The following is a 20,997-nucleotide window of genomic DNA, read 5'->3' as shown; positions in this document are numbered from 1 at the left end:
CTGGTCTGTCTGTTATGGAGTTATGGAACTAGATGAGCCCTGAGCTCCCTTCCAACCCAAACCATTCCACGGTGCTCTGAGTAACCAGTTTCTAGAAAGCCAGTAAGAGCACAGCTGTGTGGAAGCTAGTTATTGTAATAACTGAGTTGGTGCAGCAGCAGGATTAGAAAGATGAAGTGAAGTTCATTTCTCTTCTGTTTGCTGAATGCCTCCTAGCTGGGGATCATTTGCCTTTGGAATGGCTGCTCCAGGGGGAGCAAACATGGGTGTATGTGGGAGTGCCAGGAGCAAACATCCATGTCCAGCCCTCTAGGACACAGCTCAGAGAATTACTGGGCTGCAGGCAAACCACTAATATTGCCATTAAATTCTGTCCTCCTTTTGCTTTGTTTGGTGGAGTTCTTCCTACTGGTTTTCCTAACTATGATGCCTTAATGGGGATAGTCACTTTTGATTCTAAGGTATGAGCAGCAGAGACTCTCTCAGCCCTAGCAATTACAGCACCCTCACCAAATCACACCATTTTGGCTGGATGCCTTTGCTTCAAATTTAACTGGCTCAGCCTGTATTTGTGTCCACAGTCATTAGCTTTTATTTCCCAAACAGTTTTTATCTGTTTAACCTTGTGGTAATTGCTCTGGGAGACAATAGCATTTTTTGAGTTACATTCTATAGCAGCTCAGCACAGTGAGGTGTTCAGTGTTTGTCCTGTTTTTAGAAACCAACTCTCTCAAACAAATGAGATTTATCATGTTGGCCCTAATGGACTGTTTGTTCCTTAAATATGTATGAATCACAAGGGGTACTGTATTTGATTTCCTCTCATCAGTAACATTTTCCCCTGCTTTTTTTTTTTTTTTTTCTTTAAGACCAAAATCCATGGGATTGGATTTGTAAAAATACATGCACCATGGAATGTATTGTGTCGAGAGGCAGAATTCCTTAAGCTCAAGATGCCCACGAAAAAGGTGAGTCTTGATTTTTTTTGTTTTCCTCATGAAGGCATAGTTTAAACATCTGTTCCCCTCAGAGCACCTTATAAATGCAGACTGCTTTTTCCACGAGCTTTTTCAAAGCAATTAACTGATGTGCACCAGAAATGAAAGTCACAAACCTACTTGCTTGGGGCAGCAGAGGGAAAAAGTGGAAGGAAGAATGGAAATTAAGAATCTCTGGCTGCTACCACTGTCTGTACATGATGAGAGTGATTTCATCCTCAGTGTGTTTTAAAAAAAGAAGTTTAAATTGATGGCAAGATTTCTGTGTGCCTTTTGGGCATTTTTTTCTTACTTGAAGACTGCTAAAACTGAACACAAGGATAGGAATTTGTCTTGCTGGGTTTAGTGACTATTCATATACACAGTCAGTCATGTTTGCAGGAGCTGGGGCCACTCAACCACAAAATAAATTACCTTTCAGAATATTTGAAATATCATTAAAGGAATGACAGTGTATTTTCATCAATTCTAAATCACCTGTGATAGATAGATAACTACCTGCTCAATGAGCACAGCTCAGAGATGGATTAATATTTAAACACGGACTAAGTGCAGGTTCCAGACTGCACAAAGAAGTCCATAATGGAGCCAGAGACAGTCTCCAAGCCCAACATCATTTATTACAACACTAAAACCACACTTTTGGTTTGGATTTCATATTAATTCCCATTATTGCCTCACTTACCAGGGATTTTAATCAGAAGCACAATTATATAAAGAATTCTGTTGTCATCCTGTGGTTCCCTAACCCTTGGTTTGACTTTCCCATCCCTTTCTTTCTGGATGATTTCAAGAACGTAAACTTCACTCCTCGATAGTTTATTGTGATATATTTATCTAATTGCTTGTTGATTCCTCACAGTTCACTCTGACCTATGAGAAACCAAAAAGCAATAAAGTTTCACTGTTTGGTTTTTTTTTTCCTCTTTTACCCCTCAGATGTATCAGATCAACCAGACCCACGGCCTCCTGAAAAAGATTAATTCTGTGATTCAAAAAATAACGGAGCCCATCCAGCCCAAAGTAGCAGAGCACAAACCTCAGACGGTGAAGCGCCTCTCCTACCCCTTCTCCAGAGAGAAGCAGCACTTGTGAGTGAAACCTTCCCTGAATATCCATGTCCACAGGTTCCAGCCTCTGACAGCAGCTCAGTTCATGTTCCCATTCACCAGAGCATGAATGGGAACATGAACAATAATACTTTGATGGGCATTGCTGCAAAGAATATTTCTATTTTGCAGTAAATTTACTTTTTGGGGTTTTTTTTTTTTTGGCTCTGTGTGTTTCAGTTGCTGTTGTGGCACATAATGTGCATCTGTATAACTGCGCACTTCACCTGTCAGGCTGCCAAAAGGGGATTTGTAACATGATTTATAACAGTCTCTTCTCCACATTAAATAAAATGCTCAGTAAAACTTGTAGCCAGAGATGTGGGTTGATAAATTTCAGAATAATTTCATATATCTGCTGTGGGCAGCTGACACAGGTAGTGCCAAGCAGGCCTTGCCTTTGAAGTGCTGTGAAGTCAGAGGTGGCTTTGCCATCGATCCCAGATCAGCAAGAACAGCTGTAGATGTGGGTGTAGGGAAAAAATCACGAGGTAGAGCCCGGCCAAAGCTTCTCCTGCCCTGGACTGCTCTGCTGCTGCTCTTCCCTGGCCAGCATCCCAGAGGAGTCACTTTGAAGGCCGTGTTTATAGATGTGCCAGCTGGAACAAACAGCAGTCCTAGGGCAGGATCCCTTCCCTGCACCCCCAGGGCTTTGAGGGCTTCATCCAGAGATGCAGAGCACTGATGGGCTCGGGCCAGGCAGTGTGTGTGACATCTTGGCCTGTCTTGGGCCTGCAGGAAATGTCTTTGTGTGTTGGCTGCATGTAGGGCATGCCTGGAGGTTCAGGGAAGGTCCAGAATATGCTCCTGATGGGTCTCTCACTGTTTGCAGGTGGCTTTTCGAGGAACAGCACCTGTGTCTCTGCTGAATGAGGGAGGAAACAGAGGCCTCACAGGGAAAATTAAAGATTATGAGGGGAAATTCAAGGCCAGCAGTGGTCAGGGATTCAACTTAAATGAGTGTCAACACTCTCTTTTGTGCTGAAAAACCTATAGAGACAGAAACCCAATGAAATGTATAAGCAGCCTCTTTAAATTGTGGGAGTTGGGTTGGACTTGTTTTTTAACATGGTTTCTACAAGCTGTTCTTTAATTTGAGCTCTGAGAGATTCCCAGGAGAAATGAAAATATTGAAGGGGTCAACAAGAACAGGAAATTACTGACTTTTTTTTTTTTTGACCTAATGGGTATCCTTCTAATCTTTTAACAGATTTGATTTGTCTGACAAAGATTCCTTCTTCGACAGTAAAACAAGAAGCACTATAGTAAGTACTGCCTATAAATAATTTATGGTGGATATTGCCTCAGTCGTGGTGTTAACAGCTTTAGTGCAATGCCTGTTCAAGTTTATCTTTCTTAACCAAACGCCAAGGACCTCCTGTGCCATCAGGTACTGAAATTATTCCAGATTTAGTGCTGAGTAGTGTTTGATGCCAACAGGTTGCTGCCTTTTGGAAATTAATTTGGATCTTCTTTCTAGTTCATGGGTAATTTTCTTAGTAGAGATATCACCAGCTAGGAATGTTTAGATTTTACCATTCCTTCTGCCCACCAGCTGCCTGCACCCACGAGGGGTTTAACTTTTTGTAAATATACATTGTTCTTTTTGCAAAATGCTGCTAAATACCCTGAGACAAATTCCAACAAAACAGCCAGGTGTTTACAGGGAATATTATTTATAGGTTTTTGGGGGACATTCTCTGTAATGGTGGTATTGAAAGTGTTGAGGTTGATGGCTTTTATCTGACTTACAGAACATAAAATAGAGCTGGGGAAGAAGGTGTAGCCTCATTTATAGCCACCAAAGGAGGAATTGAAAGGCCAGCTCATGTGACATCCAGGGCAGCTGGAAAGGGCAGTGCCAAGCAGCCCTGGCTGCAGCACATTTCAGAGGATAACAGGGACTCTTTGCCCCATTCCACTGCTCCTAACTGTGGAGCAGTGGAATGTGACTGCCAGCATGCTTTTATCTTCTATTTAACTTCAGCCTTTTGGGATGCCAAGTGGTTTGCAAAAGAGCTTATATCCCAGTCATATCTGCCTTTCGTTGCTGTGGTGATAAGGGGTGTAGGATATCCAACTTCCCTTTCCTGCTCTGAAATTCCAGCTTATTCCACAGTAGTAGTTCCCCACCAGCCTGAAGAGCAGGGGTTTGATGTGAGCACTGGTTATGGGGTGAGGTGAGCTGGACCAGGGAGGCAGATGCAGGAGCACAGAAATGGGGAAGAAAAAGACAAATATGGATTTGGTTTATTTGCAAATAAAACATTTAACTTGAGACTGGGGGGAAAAAAGTCCTGGCTTTTGTTCATAGGCTTTCTTTTATATGTCCAGATGTATAGGGAAAGAAATCTTGTAAGTACTAAGAACTCAACAAATAAAGAGTTCAAATTCATGACAGGCTGAGCAAGGCAGCAAGACAAAATGGCTCCATGGAACAAGAGAGTGAGCAAGACTGACTGGAAAATGGACTGAAGCAGGAGCTCAGAGCAGAGGCTGAGAGGGAAAGGAGGGACAAGGGTTTTTTAAACAACTGAAGGAACACTGGGCGTATAAGAATAATGCTGGTGCTGTGCTGCTTTGTGTGAAATCCCTGCAAATCACCCAGTAATGAAGAACATATTGAATGTTTCCCAACATCATTTTATTCTGTGTGCATTGCTGTTTGTATTCTTCTTTCTTAAAGTTCTCCCCTGCCTTTCTCAAATGTATTTTTGTACCGCAGTGCAAATATTGACCCTTCCACCTACTGCGAAATGAACAGGAATCTAGTCACTACCCATGAGTCTTTGATGAATAGAAACTAAGCCAAAGACCTTTTTAGTTATTAAAAAAGAAAATAAAAAAAAAAAGTATTATATAACTGGAAATCTGTCTGTGACAGCCCTTTAATTCACCGGGGTTACAAGACGACAGACTCGTATGTAGACTCGGGATGAGCTGTGGGACTTGCCCCGGATGCCCTCACTTGCTTCCTCCAGTGAATTGGCCAAGAGTCCAGTTAGCACACAGATTAGGGAGCTGGGAAACAGTCCCCAGCTATGCTGACAGGCCAGGCAGCGGGCAGGAGGTGCCTTTGCTCCAGGTTTCCCTGTGCTGCCTGCTCGCCCTGCCAGAGAGCATTGCCGCACGGGAACGGCCAAAAGCCGAACCTCGCGGGCAGCCTGCTGAGCTGTGCAAAGGTTATTCGACAATAAGTGCAATAAATCCCAAAATAAATACATCTGTTTTGCCACTGAGGTCAGGCAGGCTCAGAGATGTTAAGGTCAGCCTGTGTTAGTCCAGTTTGATAAACGGCTGCATGCTCTGTACACGCCGTGAGCCCAGAGCTCTGCACGGCTCCTTGGGATGGAGCCAGCCTGTGCCCTGGAGGCCAGGGAAGAGCTGCTCCAGGTGGAAGAGCACCCCTGAGCTCCAATCAATGGCTAACATGAGCAAATATTGCATTCCTGTTGTGGCAGGGGTAGATATAACCCTGTTTGCCCCCATCAGTTCTCCTGGTAGCTGACTATTTAGCTAAGCTTTTCTCTCCTGTACAGAAAGCACAGCACAGAGAGCTCTGAGCCCCACTCTCCTGAACACCATGACTTTTATTAAAGAGTGATGACTTCATCCACATCTTGGTTTGGCCAATATTTGAGCTGTACACAAAAAGATTGTGCTTTTCACTGGCGGTGTCTGAAGTAACCCTGCCTTTTCTTTTGCTTTTGTAGGTTTATGAAATATTGAAAAGAACGACGTGTACCAAAGCAAAATATAGCATGGGTAAGGAACTTTATTTAGCTTTAAGATCAATATCTTTTTCAGATATTGAAAATAATTATATGTTGTAAATGGCTGTGGAGTTTAGGTTTTCCCCCTGCTCTCTAATTCAATGTATGTGGATGTAATTGTTTTATTTGGAAATCTGATTCAATTTATGCAGCTGTTTGACATTTTCTCAAATGTGAATTTATAGATTAAATTAAATGGTAAGTGAGCATGTAGCCCCTGCAGATGTGACTTAGGATGGATGGTGACATAAACCAGCAGATGAGATGTGCTCTGTGTTCTACACTCCCTGAAATGGATTGAGGGTGTTTCTGTGAAATCCAATACCTGCAGTGAAAATCTGTGGCTTGGCCCATTTCGTTCATGCAGGAGCCCCAGATTTTATAGTGGGATGGTTTTCCAGTGACTTCAGGGGAATGGTCTTGACTGTTGACTGTCCTGAGGGGAACTGAGATGAGCCCCCTGAAGCAGCCAGGGGCCAAGGCTTGCACTGGAACTGGGCACCTCAGCCCTCAGAGCAGGTGCTGCAATTCAGGGGATATGAAGTTTGTACTACCACGACCAAGAGTTTTAGGATTTCAGCCCTAGGGTTTGTGCTGTAAGAATTAAACTCATAATAAAGATGAATTGCAAATCAGGCCACCTTGAAGATTTGTTGGCAGCTGATCCTGCTCAGCTGTTATATACTTTATTTTATACATGATACTTGACTGTGGGACCAAAGTTAACAAATAGTTAACGGTAAATCCAAGCAAAGTGAGAAAAGTGCGCAAACATGGAAGAAAATGTTTGGTAACTGTTGAAATCTGATATGGCATGTATTTGCCTACAAGAAGTTAAATAAAACAATAGGAACTTGAATTACAGGTAGTTCTGTTCAATATTGACCCATCAGCTGCTTAGAAAGACATCAAATAATAGAAGACAATTATGCCACAAATTATTTCCATGCTTTGACTTTTGTGTTGAAGTAACAACATACAATGCACAATTGTTGACTCCTAATATACACTAAAATTTGGTGTCCAGCCAGTATTAACAGAAGTGCTGTTCTCTGTAGCATGGGAAATTCAGATTATTCTGTGACTTTTGAGACCCTTTTTGAGTCTGGTGCTGGATCATTTTCACTGGAAATTACATCTTTGGACTCTTGAAAGGGGAAGGTCACAGAGCTCAGTTTGAATTCTTGACTTGGAGTTGGTTTCTCAGTTGATTTTTTTTTTTTTTTTTTTTTTTTGGCCAGTAAGTGGGAAGCCCAGCAAGGATTCATTGAATAGGGAAGACACTCATGTGTGGTAGTGTGTTAGGATTCCTGGATGGTTCTTCTACCTGAGACTGGCAAGGCCACACAATATTGCTAATAAAAATGCCATCAGGCCAACCCACCCAGCATGACTCAATCCGCTCCTTTGTGTTCCAGTGCTGGAATGCTGGGTTACAACCCAGCAGAGGTGGCAAACAGATTTAAACAAATACAGATAATGCTGCAGCACCGCTGCCCAGCAGGAAAAAAGCAGCTGCCCAGGGGAATAATGCAGCTTTTGTTATTTATTGGGAAAATTTTGTGACAATGTGAATCTGGCTTCACTTTTAAATCCAGATCTGTAGTAGAAGGGGACTATGTAGCTCTTCTCAAAGCCCCAGAAAAATAATTTATCTGCTCAGCAGTTGTGTCTGCCAGGAGTGTGGAAACATTTGCAGACAATTCATAGACCTGTATAATCTTAAATAGGGCTTTGAAAATTAATATCAGTATCTGCAAGATACTGAGCACTCCTGGAGCTGCTCCTCCAGCAGGTGATTAGTATCTCAAAAATGTTTATGAACTTGAACAATCCTCATTTCAAGAGCAATCAAAAATGACTCTACAGTGAGCTGGTTCCTGGTTCATAGTCACTGTTCCTTCACACCTAGTCCCACACTCTTTTCTTAGCCATGAGCTGATGGACAGCCTTGGAGCTCACCAGGACACCTCATTTTTCTTTTCTTTTTTTAAGTCTTTCCAAATCCTTCCCAATGCCAGTGGCCAGATTTATATATATATATTTTTTTTTTTTTTTCAGTTGGCATTAATCACCATTGCCCTGCACAAAGACAAGTGCTTGACTTAGCTCTGACTCAGCACCCAAAACTGGTTCATTCCATCCCCAAATGTATGTTCATGGGCAACATGATGCCTCCAGACGTGGTGAAGAGAATTGGAAGTAGCTCTATTAAAGCCAGCAGCTGCAGGAGGAAAGAACTTTAGGGAATTAATGAGCTACAGCCCTCTAAAGGCCCAGGTCCAGCCACCTTTGGGGATGGTGCTAGCACTCCTCCAAACTTCCACACCAACTCCTCCCTCTGGCCCCCAGTTAAGGAGTGACACCACCCCTGGGAAAGGCAGGACTCCTCCCAGTCCCTTGTGCCACAGACATTTAATAGATGAAGCACTAATTGCTTTCAGCCTCATGCATGTCACTAATAAACGGCTGTGTAAACAGGGAAAGGAGAGGGAAGAAAGAAGGAAACTGCCCTTTTAAATAAAAGACGAAAATGTGGTAAATATGGTAAGTATTATGCCAAGGTCTTCGCAAAGGCTTTCCCTACAATTTCTCTGATCAATCTGAAACCTGAATTCAACACTTTGCGTGGGTGATGTGTGTGGATGTTGGTTTCCCTGTGCCATCAATTCCAGCCGTATTCTTCTTGTGATCCAGCCTTCTGCTACACTTTCAAATCTTCAGGCTTGCCCTTAAATCAAACTGACTTTTCAGAAAATGTAATTTATTTTAATGACTAATTCCAAGTCATTGGCTTCTAATTCTTGATTCTCAAATATATATGACTTGCTCTTGCTCTCTGCAGTTTTCCATTTCATAAAATGAGTCATGTATAATAACCTATATGATTAAAAATGAAACTACATGGAAAGATGGCAGCAAAATCATTATCTGATCAAATGGCTGTTATTTTGAGGGAGATCTCCTGGAAGGATGATGAAGTGAGGCTGTCTAACCTTGAAATTATAAATAACCATTATGTCTTTATTTTTCAAGGGATCACCAGCCTGCTTGCCAATGGAGTTTACAGTGCTGCATATCCTCTGCATGACGTAAGTGATCTCGCAATATATTTTACACGTCTGCTGTCTGTCACCAAGAAATCCCTCATGTGTGACGTGTTGGTGGCATCATCCCAAACATGACTGACTTTCTTCTCACTTGTGTCATGACTGCAGTAACTTCTGCATGTTTTTTCCGTCCCTCTGCTTGCTTTTAAGGGATTCCCCACCTCTGTTCTACCTCCGATGATCATAAATTTGAATGTAACATTAGAAGAGTTGTTACAGTGTTTTAGCAAATTAAATTCTCCTGTTGTTTCCTGACCTTCTGCCCCCAAGATCTCTGGCACCAGTGCCAGAAACACATTTATTACCAGGGCACCAAGTAGCTGGTTCCCTTGGCCACATCTCCCTGTGGAGGTGTCAGTAGCTGTGTGTCCGTGCAACCAGGTCAAACCATAAGCAAGGATCTGATGTCACGTATTCCATGGGGCTGGATGTGACTGGAGACCTTCCTGCTGATGAAACTTGCTTCTGAGAAGCTCAGTGAGATGTCAAGGGTGTGTTCAGCTGTGGTGCTCATCAGTAAGAGCCCAGGAATTCTGGTGGCACTCAAGACAAGCCAGGGACCCCCATCCTGTCAGAGGTGCACAGAGCTGGCTGCTGGTGTCCTTCTGATTTAGAGGTTCAGGGTGCAACTAGAACTGACAAGCACACACTCTTAGCCTGCAGAAAAGCTTGGCAGATGTCACAGGGGCTGCCTGTCACACTGCTCACGCCTGAGCTGAGTGTGAGTGCCCAAAGGCTGTAGAGCCCAGTGCTGGTTTTCTGGCCTGGGATTTGAGGGTGAAGTGTGTCTTCCTGGTTTTCTGCTCCCCACACTCACACTGGCTTTACATGGGACTGTGAGAGCTTTATCTTGGAGCACCCAAGAGCAGAGCAGTGTCTTTGTCTGCCTGATGTTTGTCATACATGTCAGGGCTCTCAAACCACAGCAGTGCTGTGTAGAAATCAAGAAAGTAAGGTCAAATAAACTTCTCTTCCTGTTCTAGCCTCACATCTTTGGACAGCTGCTGATAGTCTTGTATAGAAGTTATTTATTGTTTTAGTTTGCTCAATAAAGAGCTCCAAATTAAAACCTCAAATCTAATCAGCCCTGAGTGTTTGGAGAGTCTGGAGAGGGAGCAGCTCTCTCAGCTGGTTCCTTCTCATTCCAGTGGACTGAGCTGAACCCCAAATACCATGGCAATACCGCATCCTTTCCCTGGACATTTTTAGGCCACCTTTATCACTTATTCATTCCTTTTCCCCCCATGACAGACACTATTGCTCTCTCCTAATGTGCCCGACGACAGAAGACAAAGTGTGCCGTGACAAATGGGCTCCTAAAATACAGCATTATTTTACAGATTGCTTTTTCTGGTTTTGATGCATTAAGTGAGTGGGAGACGTGGGTATGCAGGATCAGAGCAGTTCTTGGCACAAGCCGCTGGATGACGCAGATTTTCTCTCTCTTTAAAGGGTGACTATGAAGGTGAAAATGTGGAGCCCAATGACAGAAAAGTAAGTTGATGCACAGGGGGGTTTAACATCTTCACAAGAATCCCAGCCTGAAGAGTCACCTGTTGGAATCTGGATGTTTTTGCCAAAATCCCACAGAGAATGCTGCAAAAAGGCACTAAATGCCAAGCAGTTTAAGGAAAAAAGTGCTTAGCAGCATTTAAATTTGCCCAAATGTGGAAAGTATTGTGGATATGTATGAAGTACCCAGCTCAGTAATGATACATTTCATGCCACGTTGGTAAGAATATTGACATATGTTCAGATAATGGCATTTCAGGCCAGCTCTGATGAGAGTATGCTCAGTCATATTCTGCTATCTGTACTGGGCATAAATCCTGCTTCATTCCATGGCATGAGGATCAGAATCTGAGGAGTGGGAGGCAGAGGCAGTTTATGCACATAAGCATGAAAGTTATTGGGATTGGGAAAGATAAATATTGAATATTTTTTAGGAGTAAGAGGTCCTCCACAATGTTGTAACGTGTGCTCTGCAGCCAGAAGCTGTCCTGTGGGTGTACACTGAGGCATTGCATCACTTTTTGCTGAAGTTAATGCTTTAAATTGTGGCTTTATTGTCTGTATATGAAAAACATTTGTTCACTGTGGTAAAACAAGTAGAAATTATCCTAAGGAAGTACTTTTCCTAAGGAAGTAGGAAGTAGTACTTTATAGTAAGGAAGTATGAGCAAAAAACCAAATTTTCCACCCTTTGTGGAAACACTGATTTCTTAAATTCAAAATTAAGTGACTACATCCTCCCCATCACACTTCCCCAAAGAAGAGTGGCTTTTGTCTGTGCGTCAGACAAAAACTGAAGTGGAGAGGTGACAACCTCTTCAGTTCTCTCAGGAGGAGCTACTAAATTTGGGTGTTGTATATGCTGAGGTTTCAGTCCTGAAACTTTGCTTTCCTGGTTTTTTTTTTTCCCTCAACTTTATTTTTTTTTTCTCCAAAGAAATGCTCTGAACATTCAGGTCATAGGAAAAGCAGATTTAAAGACCTTCAGGCTTTATACATAAAAATAGGTTCCAAAAATTGACAGTGTGCTGGTCCTTCAGGTGCGAATGGCTCATCAAAAGGCAGTGAATGTTATTTCCCTCCCTCTATTGATTTGTGTTAAAAATACCGCACATCTGTCTTTTCATTATTAAGCAACACATCACTCAACTAAAAATAGAATGAAAGTCCATGTTTTCTGGAAGTGTCCAGATTATCTTCTGCATTACTAACATCTCAAACCTCACAAATTCACTAATTTCACAAGTTCATTGTGTGTTTGGAAGTGTTTACCTTGGCTTTTGACTTTCAGTTCCATCAAGTAATCTTTTGGTGTGTTTTGGCATGTCTGTTCTGGTTTCTTGAAGCTTTCTTTAATCTTATCCAGCACTAGGTCAGGCCTGTGCCTTTTTTAACAAGAAAATTAAAGATTTGAGGCCTAGAAATGAAGTAAATATTTAGGTCTAGTGTGCTGATCTCCTCTAATCATGTCTTTGAAGCTGTGCTTTGAATATCAGGCTGATAAATGTCAGGATAAATGAGATAATTCATTTATACTTTAGGCACAAATCTGGTTTCAAGTTGCACAAAACTAAAACATGGCACTGATGCAAAATCTCCTCGGCGTAGTGTTTTCCTGATATGGATGACCAGCTTGGATCACAGAAAAGGAATCTAATTTCCAGCATAAACTTAGTTTTAAAGATTAAATTAAAAAAAAAAAAAAAAATATATATATATATATATAAGAAAGGGGCTTAGCTAGTCCTGCATGTGGATGTTGAGGTGTCACAAATCATTGCTTCCCAGACATAGGCAGTTGGCCTTAAACCTTTGGAAAATGTGGTTGAAAGAAACCTAAAGCAGAATAAATATAAAATTTGCAAGAATGTTGCTGTTTAACAAAGGCCTGCTGTTAAGTTTCAGTTCCTGCCCTTACTGTTGTAAGGAAATTAATAATGATTCATGATTTTGGGTTGCAGAGGGGAAAACCTACATCCCATTTACATTTTTGACGTCATATTTCTGTAAAAGCTGAGAAGTTGCTCTGTTGTTTTTTTTTGGGTTTTTTAATGAGTCAAGCCATTTGTATGAGTACGGCAGTTCAGCTTGGAAAAAATCTCTGTTAATGGTTTGGCAGGAGAATTCCAAAATTGCTGTAGGAACATGGTTTGCTCTGGGACTTCCCTGTGATCAAGTGTGAGCAGGAGGAATGGGCATGGGCAGTGGCCAGGCTCTGGAATACCCTTTTCTTTTTGCTGCATTTCACTGGAGACATGTAGGAGTTTGACATCTGTCAAGTTTCCCATGATAAATAGCCTGGAGTTTAGGGAATAACATCCTGTTTGGTCAAAGAACAAGATCCATCCTGTTGCCCTCCCTGTACTGGTACTGCTTTCAGTCTTTGTTCCCCATTGAGTTTCATTTCTTGGTCACTCTGTTGGCTGAATTGAATGAGGGAGGAAAGTGAGGTTTGAGAAGCACTATTTATATATTTTACAAAATAGAGGATAAGTTGAAGGTCTCAGAGGAACCTATTTTTGTGAGGCATTCAGTTTTGCAAATCAGTAACGGGGATCATTGTTTTCCTTGGCCCACATCCTGACAAAAAGGAAGAGTGGAAATTGTTGGCTTCTTGCAGTTTAAAGCTGAAGAAAAATTTTAAATTGAGGCACCTCAGCCCAGCACCTCTTGCTGGATGCTGAATTATAGTGAAATTATAGTGAGGCTGTGTCAGTGGAGGTTGAGGTTGGATGTCAGGAGAAGGTTCGTCCCCCACAGGGTGACTGGGCCTATGGATCACAAATCTGCTGTCCCTGTCTCTGCTGTACGTGTCCATCAGTCCAGCTGCTGAAGGGCCTTTCAACGTGCTGGAATCCATCTCTCTGTTGGAGCATGCCAAACCATCGCATTTACTTTTAATATTTAATTCAGGCTGCGTGTGTTGGGCCGAAACCCCGGCGTGGTGAGGCCTGCAGCGGCCAGGGCAGAACCCAGTGGTGCTTTAGCTCTCACCTTTCTCGTGCCTTTCTGTCTTCCAGCTCCTGTGTGAGGAGTGGGCGAGCTATGGAGTGTTTTATAAATACCAGCCCATCGACCTGGTGAGGTGAGAGTTCAGCCCTGGCTGTGGAGTTTCCATGGGGCAGAGATGAAGCTCTGCAGGGATGCTCGTGCCCCGTTCCCCTGGGGGGATGCTGCCCTCAGTGCCCCCTCACCCCGGGGGATTCCAGAGAATGGGAAATTCACTGGGAGAAAAGGAGCTTTCTGTGAGTTTAGAACATGCTGATATATCCCACACAGAGTGAAAGCTTGTGGGGGATATATTTTTAATTAATTTTGTTTGCTCATAATAAGACTCTCTGAGGAAAATGAAGTGCCTTTGGAAGAGAATTCACTCACAGCAGGTCCAAAGATACCAATTTGCACAGCAGAAACACAGTGGGGGGAAAAAATGACCAGTGGGACAAACTTGTTTTCAGGGTGCCAGTATCTCTGGATGGACTCCAAGCATCATGAGAAAGAGAGTCCTCTGAGAAGAAAAAAATTCCCACAGGTCATCTTACTTTCTCCATGCCTAATCCAGATGTGATTCATAATTTTAGCCACGTTATATTTTAAGAAATAGGAAACATGTCTCTCTCATTTCTTTCTCTTTTTTTCTAAATGTATTTCAGAAAATACTTTGGAGAGAAGATCGGGCTATATTTTGCCTGGCTGGGAGTTTATACTCAAATGCTCATTCCAGCTTCAATTGTAGGGATTATCGTTTTCCTCTATGGCTGTGCTACTGTGGATGAGAATATACCCAGGTAAAATGGATGAGTAAATAGATTCTGCTGTTGGAGGGCACTTCAAGCTCAAAGTTGCCTTGCTTTAGAAATGTTTTGTCATTAATATCTAGGCCAAGCACAGTTGAAATTGGGGTTTCTTGTTGTTGGGTCTTGTCCTGTGCCACCCACATCCCTTCACCCCAGTCCCCATTCCCATCTGTGCCAAGTGGCTGTTGCAGCAGGATGGTTTGTTCCTAAAACTCTCCATCCTCACACTTCATCTTTTGGAAGCTGTGCTTCAAATTAATCCACCTCCACAGGCCCCCTGATCTCAGCTTCCAGTAAGGCACAGAGCTCTCCCAAGGGCACAGAGCAGCCCATTTCTATCTCGTTAGCATTCATTGTTACTATTACTTGGGCAGTTGGCATTGATGTCCTAAAAATAATTCTTGGCCAGTTGCTCAGGTGGTTGGGATTTTTCCCAAACTCAGATCATTATGTTAAAACAAACCAGCAAAATTCTGCTAATGAGGGGGTTTGGTGCTTCCCAGCACAGAGTGCTGAGGAGGGCATTGTGTGACAGAGAGATGCATCAAGAATATACATCTCTCAAATAAGCTACTGTGATCATGTCAACAAAATCTGGATGTCCTCCTACTTTTAATCTTTCAGCAAGTTTTGTATTAAAACATTTTTAAAGCCCTCTGATTTTGCATTATTCGCCCTGCATGCATCATCAGCTGGAGATACAAATTACATGGTTTGTACAACAAGCACCAGCCCTGAATAACAAAGCAGATAATGGGTACCAAAAAATAGATTTAATTTTTTTTTGTTCATTAAGACTGCTTTGTAGTGCTTCCAACAGTTGAAGAAAGTCAAAGGGAGGGTCACTGTTGCTATTTCACAGATGGAGCACAGAGGAGATAAATTGGTTGAACTCCAGTCTCTTGATGTTCAGCACTTCCCTTGTACCTTATCTATCATTGTAGATAAAACAGGAGTGTTTTATTTTATTTTTATTTATTTTATTCTGTAAGATCTTAGAGTAGAAAGCATAGAGCCTTATGGCTCTGGGGCAGGAAGGAGGGAGGGAGACAGCCTTACATGAGGATTTCAGCCCCTGCAGTGGTGTAGGATCATATCCAATGATCCTACAGAAGCAGCTGCTGTCCAGAGAAGAAAAGATCACCAGAGCACAAAGCTGGACCCATCCTGACCATGCTTTTCCCTTCTCTTGTGCCTTTGTTGCAGTATGGAGATGTGTGACCAGAGAAACAACATCACCATGTGTCCCCTGTGTGACAAAACATGCAGTTACTGGAAGATGAGCTCTGCTTGTGCCACTGCCCGTGCAAGTCATCTGTTTGATAACCCTGCAACTGTCTTCTTCTCAGTCTTCATGGCTCTCTGGGGTAAGGAGATCTATGCCTTGATGTTAAGCTTTTAATTATTAAAAATACAACGGAAGAAACAGAGGAGATAAAGCAGTATATTTATACACAGGCAGTAAATGATAAAAAGAATTTCTCTTTTTTTTTTCTTCTTTCTTTTTTTTTTTTTCTTTCCCATGAAACTGTCACACCCAAATTTATATTCTGGACTGGAGGCTAAAATTCAAAAAGTTGCTGAAGCTGAATAGCAAATGAAATTGTTAAGCATCTGTCATAAAACTGCTGCGTGGTATGTCAAAATTTCATTAACGGGATTGCACAGCTTGCCAAAAAAAAAAAAAATCTCTTTGCAGAGCCAGCTTCCACTTTAGAACATTACAGAAGAAATGTATTAATGTACTCTGGGGTTGAGGGGAGGGCTCTGGGGTGAAGTGTAATGGCCTTTAGCGTCTTCAGGACAAACCAACATTGATTCCTGAGTATGCTCCGAGATGCAATTAGGTTTATCAGCAGGCAGACATCATGCAAGGAGGCTGGGAAGAGGGAACAGTGGTGGAGAAGGATTTTTCCTGATCCTGATGCTGCCCTCATGCTTTGAGCCCTTTCTGGGCATGTCTCTGGCACTTGGGTCAAAATATGAACCCTCTCATGACATCTTTGTGAGGATGTCTTCAGAAATGGTTATGGAGGGCTTCTCCCATCCCTGCTGGGAGAGGGATGGGGAACCTCCTTGCTCCAGGAATGGGCTCTGGGGGAGAGAAGCTTTGATGGCCACATATTCCCAGCAGCAGTGAGAGCAGCACAAGCCCCCCTGTACACCTCATTGTGAATTAACATTACCCATTCTGGATTATATTTCATCCTAATAATGCACCCTGAGTTTTTATCTCTTCCAGTACATAGGGAACTATTTGTACATTACCATTCATCTGAACTGATTTAAGTACAATTCAGCATAATTTAATTTTCATTTTTGGCCAGGATCTGTGTTTGGGATAACATTGTTTTAGATGCAACACTGTGAGGTTATTATCAGGTACCACAAAGGAAAGTCAAGTGTCAGCTTTGGTCTCCCTCATTTTCCATTACTGGGAGCCCCACATGGATCTTGGTATGTTATCCTCTTGTTCAAAAAGTAAAAGTTTGCCTCCCTTTCCACAGCAAGCAACTATGGGACTCTTCATCCAGTTTTTACACTCTTGTGCAAAGCAAGGCAGATTGGCAGACGCCAGGTTCCAGGCTCTGCACAAAATCTGAGGGGGTTTTGAAGTGGGATGTCAAACTTCTCAAGCTCCTTGGGGTCAACACAGTTTTATTGTGGCACAATCCCATATAAACCAAACACTGTTTCAAAAAGGTCTTTTTCAACTGGAAAACTAAGAACTTTCTCCACACAGATTTGAATTAGTGATGTTAAATTCATGTATGGTTGAAATAGGAAAGTGCAGGTGCTCATGGCAGAGCAGGAATGCAGCTGCCTGGCACCTTCCCCCAGGGCTCCCAGAACAGGCCAGCATTCCAGACACTGTCCTTTCCTTTTGCCCTGCTGTAAGTCAGTGCCACGGGAGGATTTCCAGCAGCATCCCAGTCATGTTCCATATCTCTGGCTGTAAATGGAAGCTGCAGCCCCCAGCCAGCGTGAGAACTGTGAGGAGAGGAGAGGCAATGCCGGGTCCCTGAGACAAGGACCCTCCTCAAGACACAGCTCTGGCCACCCTGATTCACAGGAAGCCTGTGGCTTGTGAAAGGGCTCAGCTGTAGCTTTTCCACATGAAAGTTTCGCTTGGAAGGCGAATGAATGTCATGGCCCCAGCCTGGCTCCAGTCAAGAGGGTGTCCTTTCCTCTCTGTTCAACTTTGTTACCCTCTCCCTGCCTCTGTTTTTTCTGGATATGAATGTTTCTGAGCACATCTGTTAATACTCACTGTGGGAAGCTCCCCTGGGAACACCATTTCTTGGTAGACTTGCCTCTTTCATAATCACTTATTTATTATACAACACTGGTGTATTCCCAGCATCTAAATATGTCCTCTGAGAACTCGCTCGGTCTCAGGGGCAGATAGACTGATATAGACTGGGATCATTCATGGGGAATCGAGAAGTGTTTTAGTGAGGTTTTTTTTCTCTGAGCCTTCTCCATCAAAAAGAAAATGGCTGGGTTTCTAATGATTAAAACTCTTAAAGGCTTCCTCTTTCACACTTCCACAAGATTGTTTGGGTTTGAGTGTGATGATTACAGCCAATCACTCTATTGTGACCACGAGGTGGATGTAATTATAATGATATAAAAATGCTTTATCTTGATATCCTTGAGCCATCATTCCTATTTTGTACAGATAAGATTCAGGTTTTTTGGATTCACAAATGAAACAATACACAGTTGAAGACCAATAATATTATTAGTCACACATACAAATATTTAAATAAGTTTGGCTGCCTGGCTTTCTTAGACCCCTTAAAGATTGCAGGCATCTTCCTACATGAAGCTGTGGATGTAACAAGTGCCCTTTTTTCAGCTCACCTGGATAAAACATTTGCTCCTGGCACATCAGTGTTTCCCAGCCAGACCTGACTGTTGAATGAAAGGAAACAGAAATGAAGTTATGTGGTAATCTGTGTTACATGTTAAACTGTTGTTTCAGCTGCCACCTTTATGGAGCACTGGAAGAGAAAACAGATGCGCCTCAACTACAGGTGGGACCTGACTGGGTTTGAAGAGGAGGAGGTTTGTCCCTTCAGTTCTGACTCTTTGCTTTCCACCCTGCTGTTGCCCTGACCTTGCAGACTTTGCCTCATGTTCCTGGGAGGGCTCCATCCTACAGGAGGAAGGAAAATCCCTATACGTGAAGCGTTTGAGGTTTTTGTAGCAAAGGCATGACTAGTCCGGTCCTGTTGCCATGGGAACATAATTGTATAGCCACAAAATGTGAATTCTCTTTTCCTTTTTGAAGTGTGGGGTCACACCTAGCAGTGTAGGCATGGAATATACAGCTCAGACCTTCTGCTGGGCTGAAGTCAGGGTGCCAAGAGCCAAGGACCTCATTCATCACACACTGCTGTAAATCAGAAATGAGTGCATTGGAGCTGATAAAGTTACAGTGCTGTAAAAAAAGCACTGAAAAATTCCTGTTAACTTTAACGATGCAGGATCAAGCTCTGACTTGGAAAACACCTCAGAAAGCATTGCCAGACATGTGGGCTTGAGGCATGGGGAGGGACACGGTGTGGAGGTGGGGGAGTTTTTTGCAGTAGCTAAAAAAAATGTAATACCTCTGGCCAGGTTTATTCTAAATCTGCTGAACAGCATAAAGGAGAAAAGGCCCAAATCTGTATGAAAAAAAGACCTTCAAAATCAATGAAGTTTTAAAAAGAGAGGAGAGAAAATCCTCAGTCAGCTGAGAAACTGCTTCCCACCTTTTTGGCTTTGATTTTGCCACTTTACAGAAAATAAAGGAGACACCTTCCCAGAGCAGAGCACAGTCCCAGCCCCCAGCCTTGCCCTGCTGCTGTTATTAAAAGAAGTATGACCTCCCTTGTCACGTCTCTAGATGTCCTAAATAGATACACAACAAATACTGCTCACGTGAAACACAAACCTCAGCAGCCCTTCCTGGCTTTGACACCCTGCAGCTCGCTGAGCCTGGCACAGCCATCCCTCCCCTCGCCCCCAGAGCCTTTCTGTAGGAATTATCTCCCCTTAATATGTTTATCTCCTCCAAAATATATTTAGGTGCCCTGTGCCAGCAGCTTCTACACTGGTCCATACCTATTTACTGAGGGAGAATATAGGGATTTATTTGCTGGACAGTAAATGCTCCTTTATTTTTGGTAACTTGTTAGCATCCATGAAAGTGAAGAGGATTAAGTGTATCTTTTCAATGGAGCTTCATGTCTGAGTCCAGAGCTCTGCACAGCCAAACCAGCAGCTGTCAATTCCATATATTTTATTCTGTGTTTTTGCTGGTCACTGATAAATAATACAGTCATGGGTTTTTCACAGGATTCAAGGTTCTCCTGTTGCTGATCTGGGAGAAACTTAAGCTAGAATCATGTTAAACAGTCTGAGTTTTGAGTGAAATGCTAAAGCACAAAGTATCTCATTTTCTGGTGTTTTTAGGGATGCCAGGTTCACACAATGCTTGCAGTAATGTTAATTAATATAGAATATTAATAGACTGGGTTTTCTCCAGTAGTGTCTAACCATCCACTGTACCTATGTTTGTTTCATGTAACTTTTAATATATAAATACAATATGACCTGGAACAGTTCAGTAATCAAATTTTTGTTTATTTGTTTTTTTGTTTTTTCTTGTTTTTCGTGGTTTTTTTCTGGTTTCCTGAAGGAGGCAGTCAAGGTTTGGAAAACATTTTTTTTTTTTTTCAAATCGCTCCTACCTTTTTTATTCCATGTCTACTGATGAATGCCATCTTTTGATCTCCATTTCTCCTTTTTCAAGCATCAGATTTTCTTTGGAATTCCCACTGATTGCTTTGCCTTTACACCCTTCCCCTCTCCACTTGTTCAGACTTTTTTCAGCTCCGTTCTGTTTCCCATCCAATGCATAATTTTGAATTCTAAACTCTTTTATGAATGCGTAATTGTCGGGAATTCTGAACCCATGAATCTTCCTCAGTCTTTTGGCCATCTCTTACTTTCAAGTGTTTCCTGCACCTTCTCCTGCAATGCAGACAGAGAATCTGTGGATGCTGTCCCAGGCAGAATTAGGGGAACACCCCAACTGACCATTTTATGGGATCCCAAAGACAAGTATTTTGCATACTTACAGCAGAAAATTAATGCTCTCATGAACTTAGGATCACTGAAATTAGTTAATGACATTTAACTTTTTTCAAAAATAGAGGTAGCTAAAATCCAAGCATCATGAGCTGTGCTCTCTGCAGGTTGTGCTGCATATCTCATCTATTAAATGTCATCTACACAGCACTGCACATTGCTGTCCAAATCATTCTGCAGCTGCTCCTGTATTCACAGACTTAACATTTTTTTAATTATAGTCAACTATCATTGACATGAATGACATACCAAGTGAATTGGAACTCAATTAGAAAACTCAGAAATCATCAGGAAACCAACCTGCAGAGAGTTCATCTGTAGCTGATAGAGAAAATAAGTAATCTTGCTTTTTTTTACTAAATATGACTTCTTTCACAGGACCATCCAAGAGCAGAATATGAAGCGAAAGTTTTAGAAAAATCATTGAGAAAAGAACACAAACATAAAGAGGTATGGTAAAAATATTCATTTGTTTCACTTATGAAAAAGAAGGTTGTTACAGCAGGCAGTGACCTAAGACTAATAAATAGGTAAAAAGTAGTCAATGCTCACGGTGT

General features: G+C 42.3%; 1 protein-coding gene across 1 annotated transcript in view; it reads left to right on the top strand.

The window, feature by feature from the left end:
- ANO1 (anoctamin 1) overlaps positions 1 to 20,997 on the top strand; it is a 70,790-nt gene that overhangs the window by 34,783 nt on the left and 15,010 nt on the right. Inside the window, exons 4-15 of the mRNA XM_071428365.1 lie at positions 870 to 968; positions 1,938 to 2,089; positions 3,318 to 3,372; positions 5,821 to 5,872; positions 8,917 to 8,972; positions 10,443 to 10,484; positions 13,523 to 13,587; positions 14,156 to 14,290; positions 15,506 to 15,666; positions 18,288 to 18,370; positions 19,989 to 20,000; positions 20,819 to 20,890. Coding sequence (XP_071284466.1) covers positions 870 to 968; positions 1,938 to 2,089; positions 3,318 to 3,372; positions 5,821 to 5,872; positions 8,917 to 8,972; positions 10,443 to 10,484; positions 13,523 to 13,587; positions 14,156 to 14,290; positions 15,506 to 15,666; positions 18,288 to 18,370; positions 19,989 to 20,000; positions 20,819 to 20,890 — 984 coding nt within the window. The remainder of the gene's footprint in view (positions 1 to 869; positions 969 to 1,937; positions 2,090 to 3,317; positions 3,373 to 5,820; positions 5,873 to 8,916; positions 8,973 to 10,442; positions 10,485 to 13,522; positions 13,588 to 14,155; positions 14,291 to 15,505; positions 15,667 to 18,287; positions 18,371 to 19,988; positions 20,001 to 20,818; positions 20,891 to 20,997) is intronic.

This window comes from Agelaius tricolor, unplaced genomic scaffold (genome assembly GCF_023055355.1).
Source record: "Agelaius tricolor isolate 1412-34295 unplaced genomic scaffold, bAgeTri1.0.p SCAF_5, whole genome shotgun sequence".
Classification (NCBI taxonomy): Eukaryota; Metazoa; Chordata; class Aves; order Passeriformes; family Icteridae; genus Agelaius; species Agelaius tricolor.
Note: the sequence above shows the minus strand (reverse complement) of the source record. Positions and strands in the feature narration are given on the sequence as shown.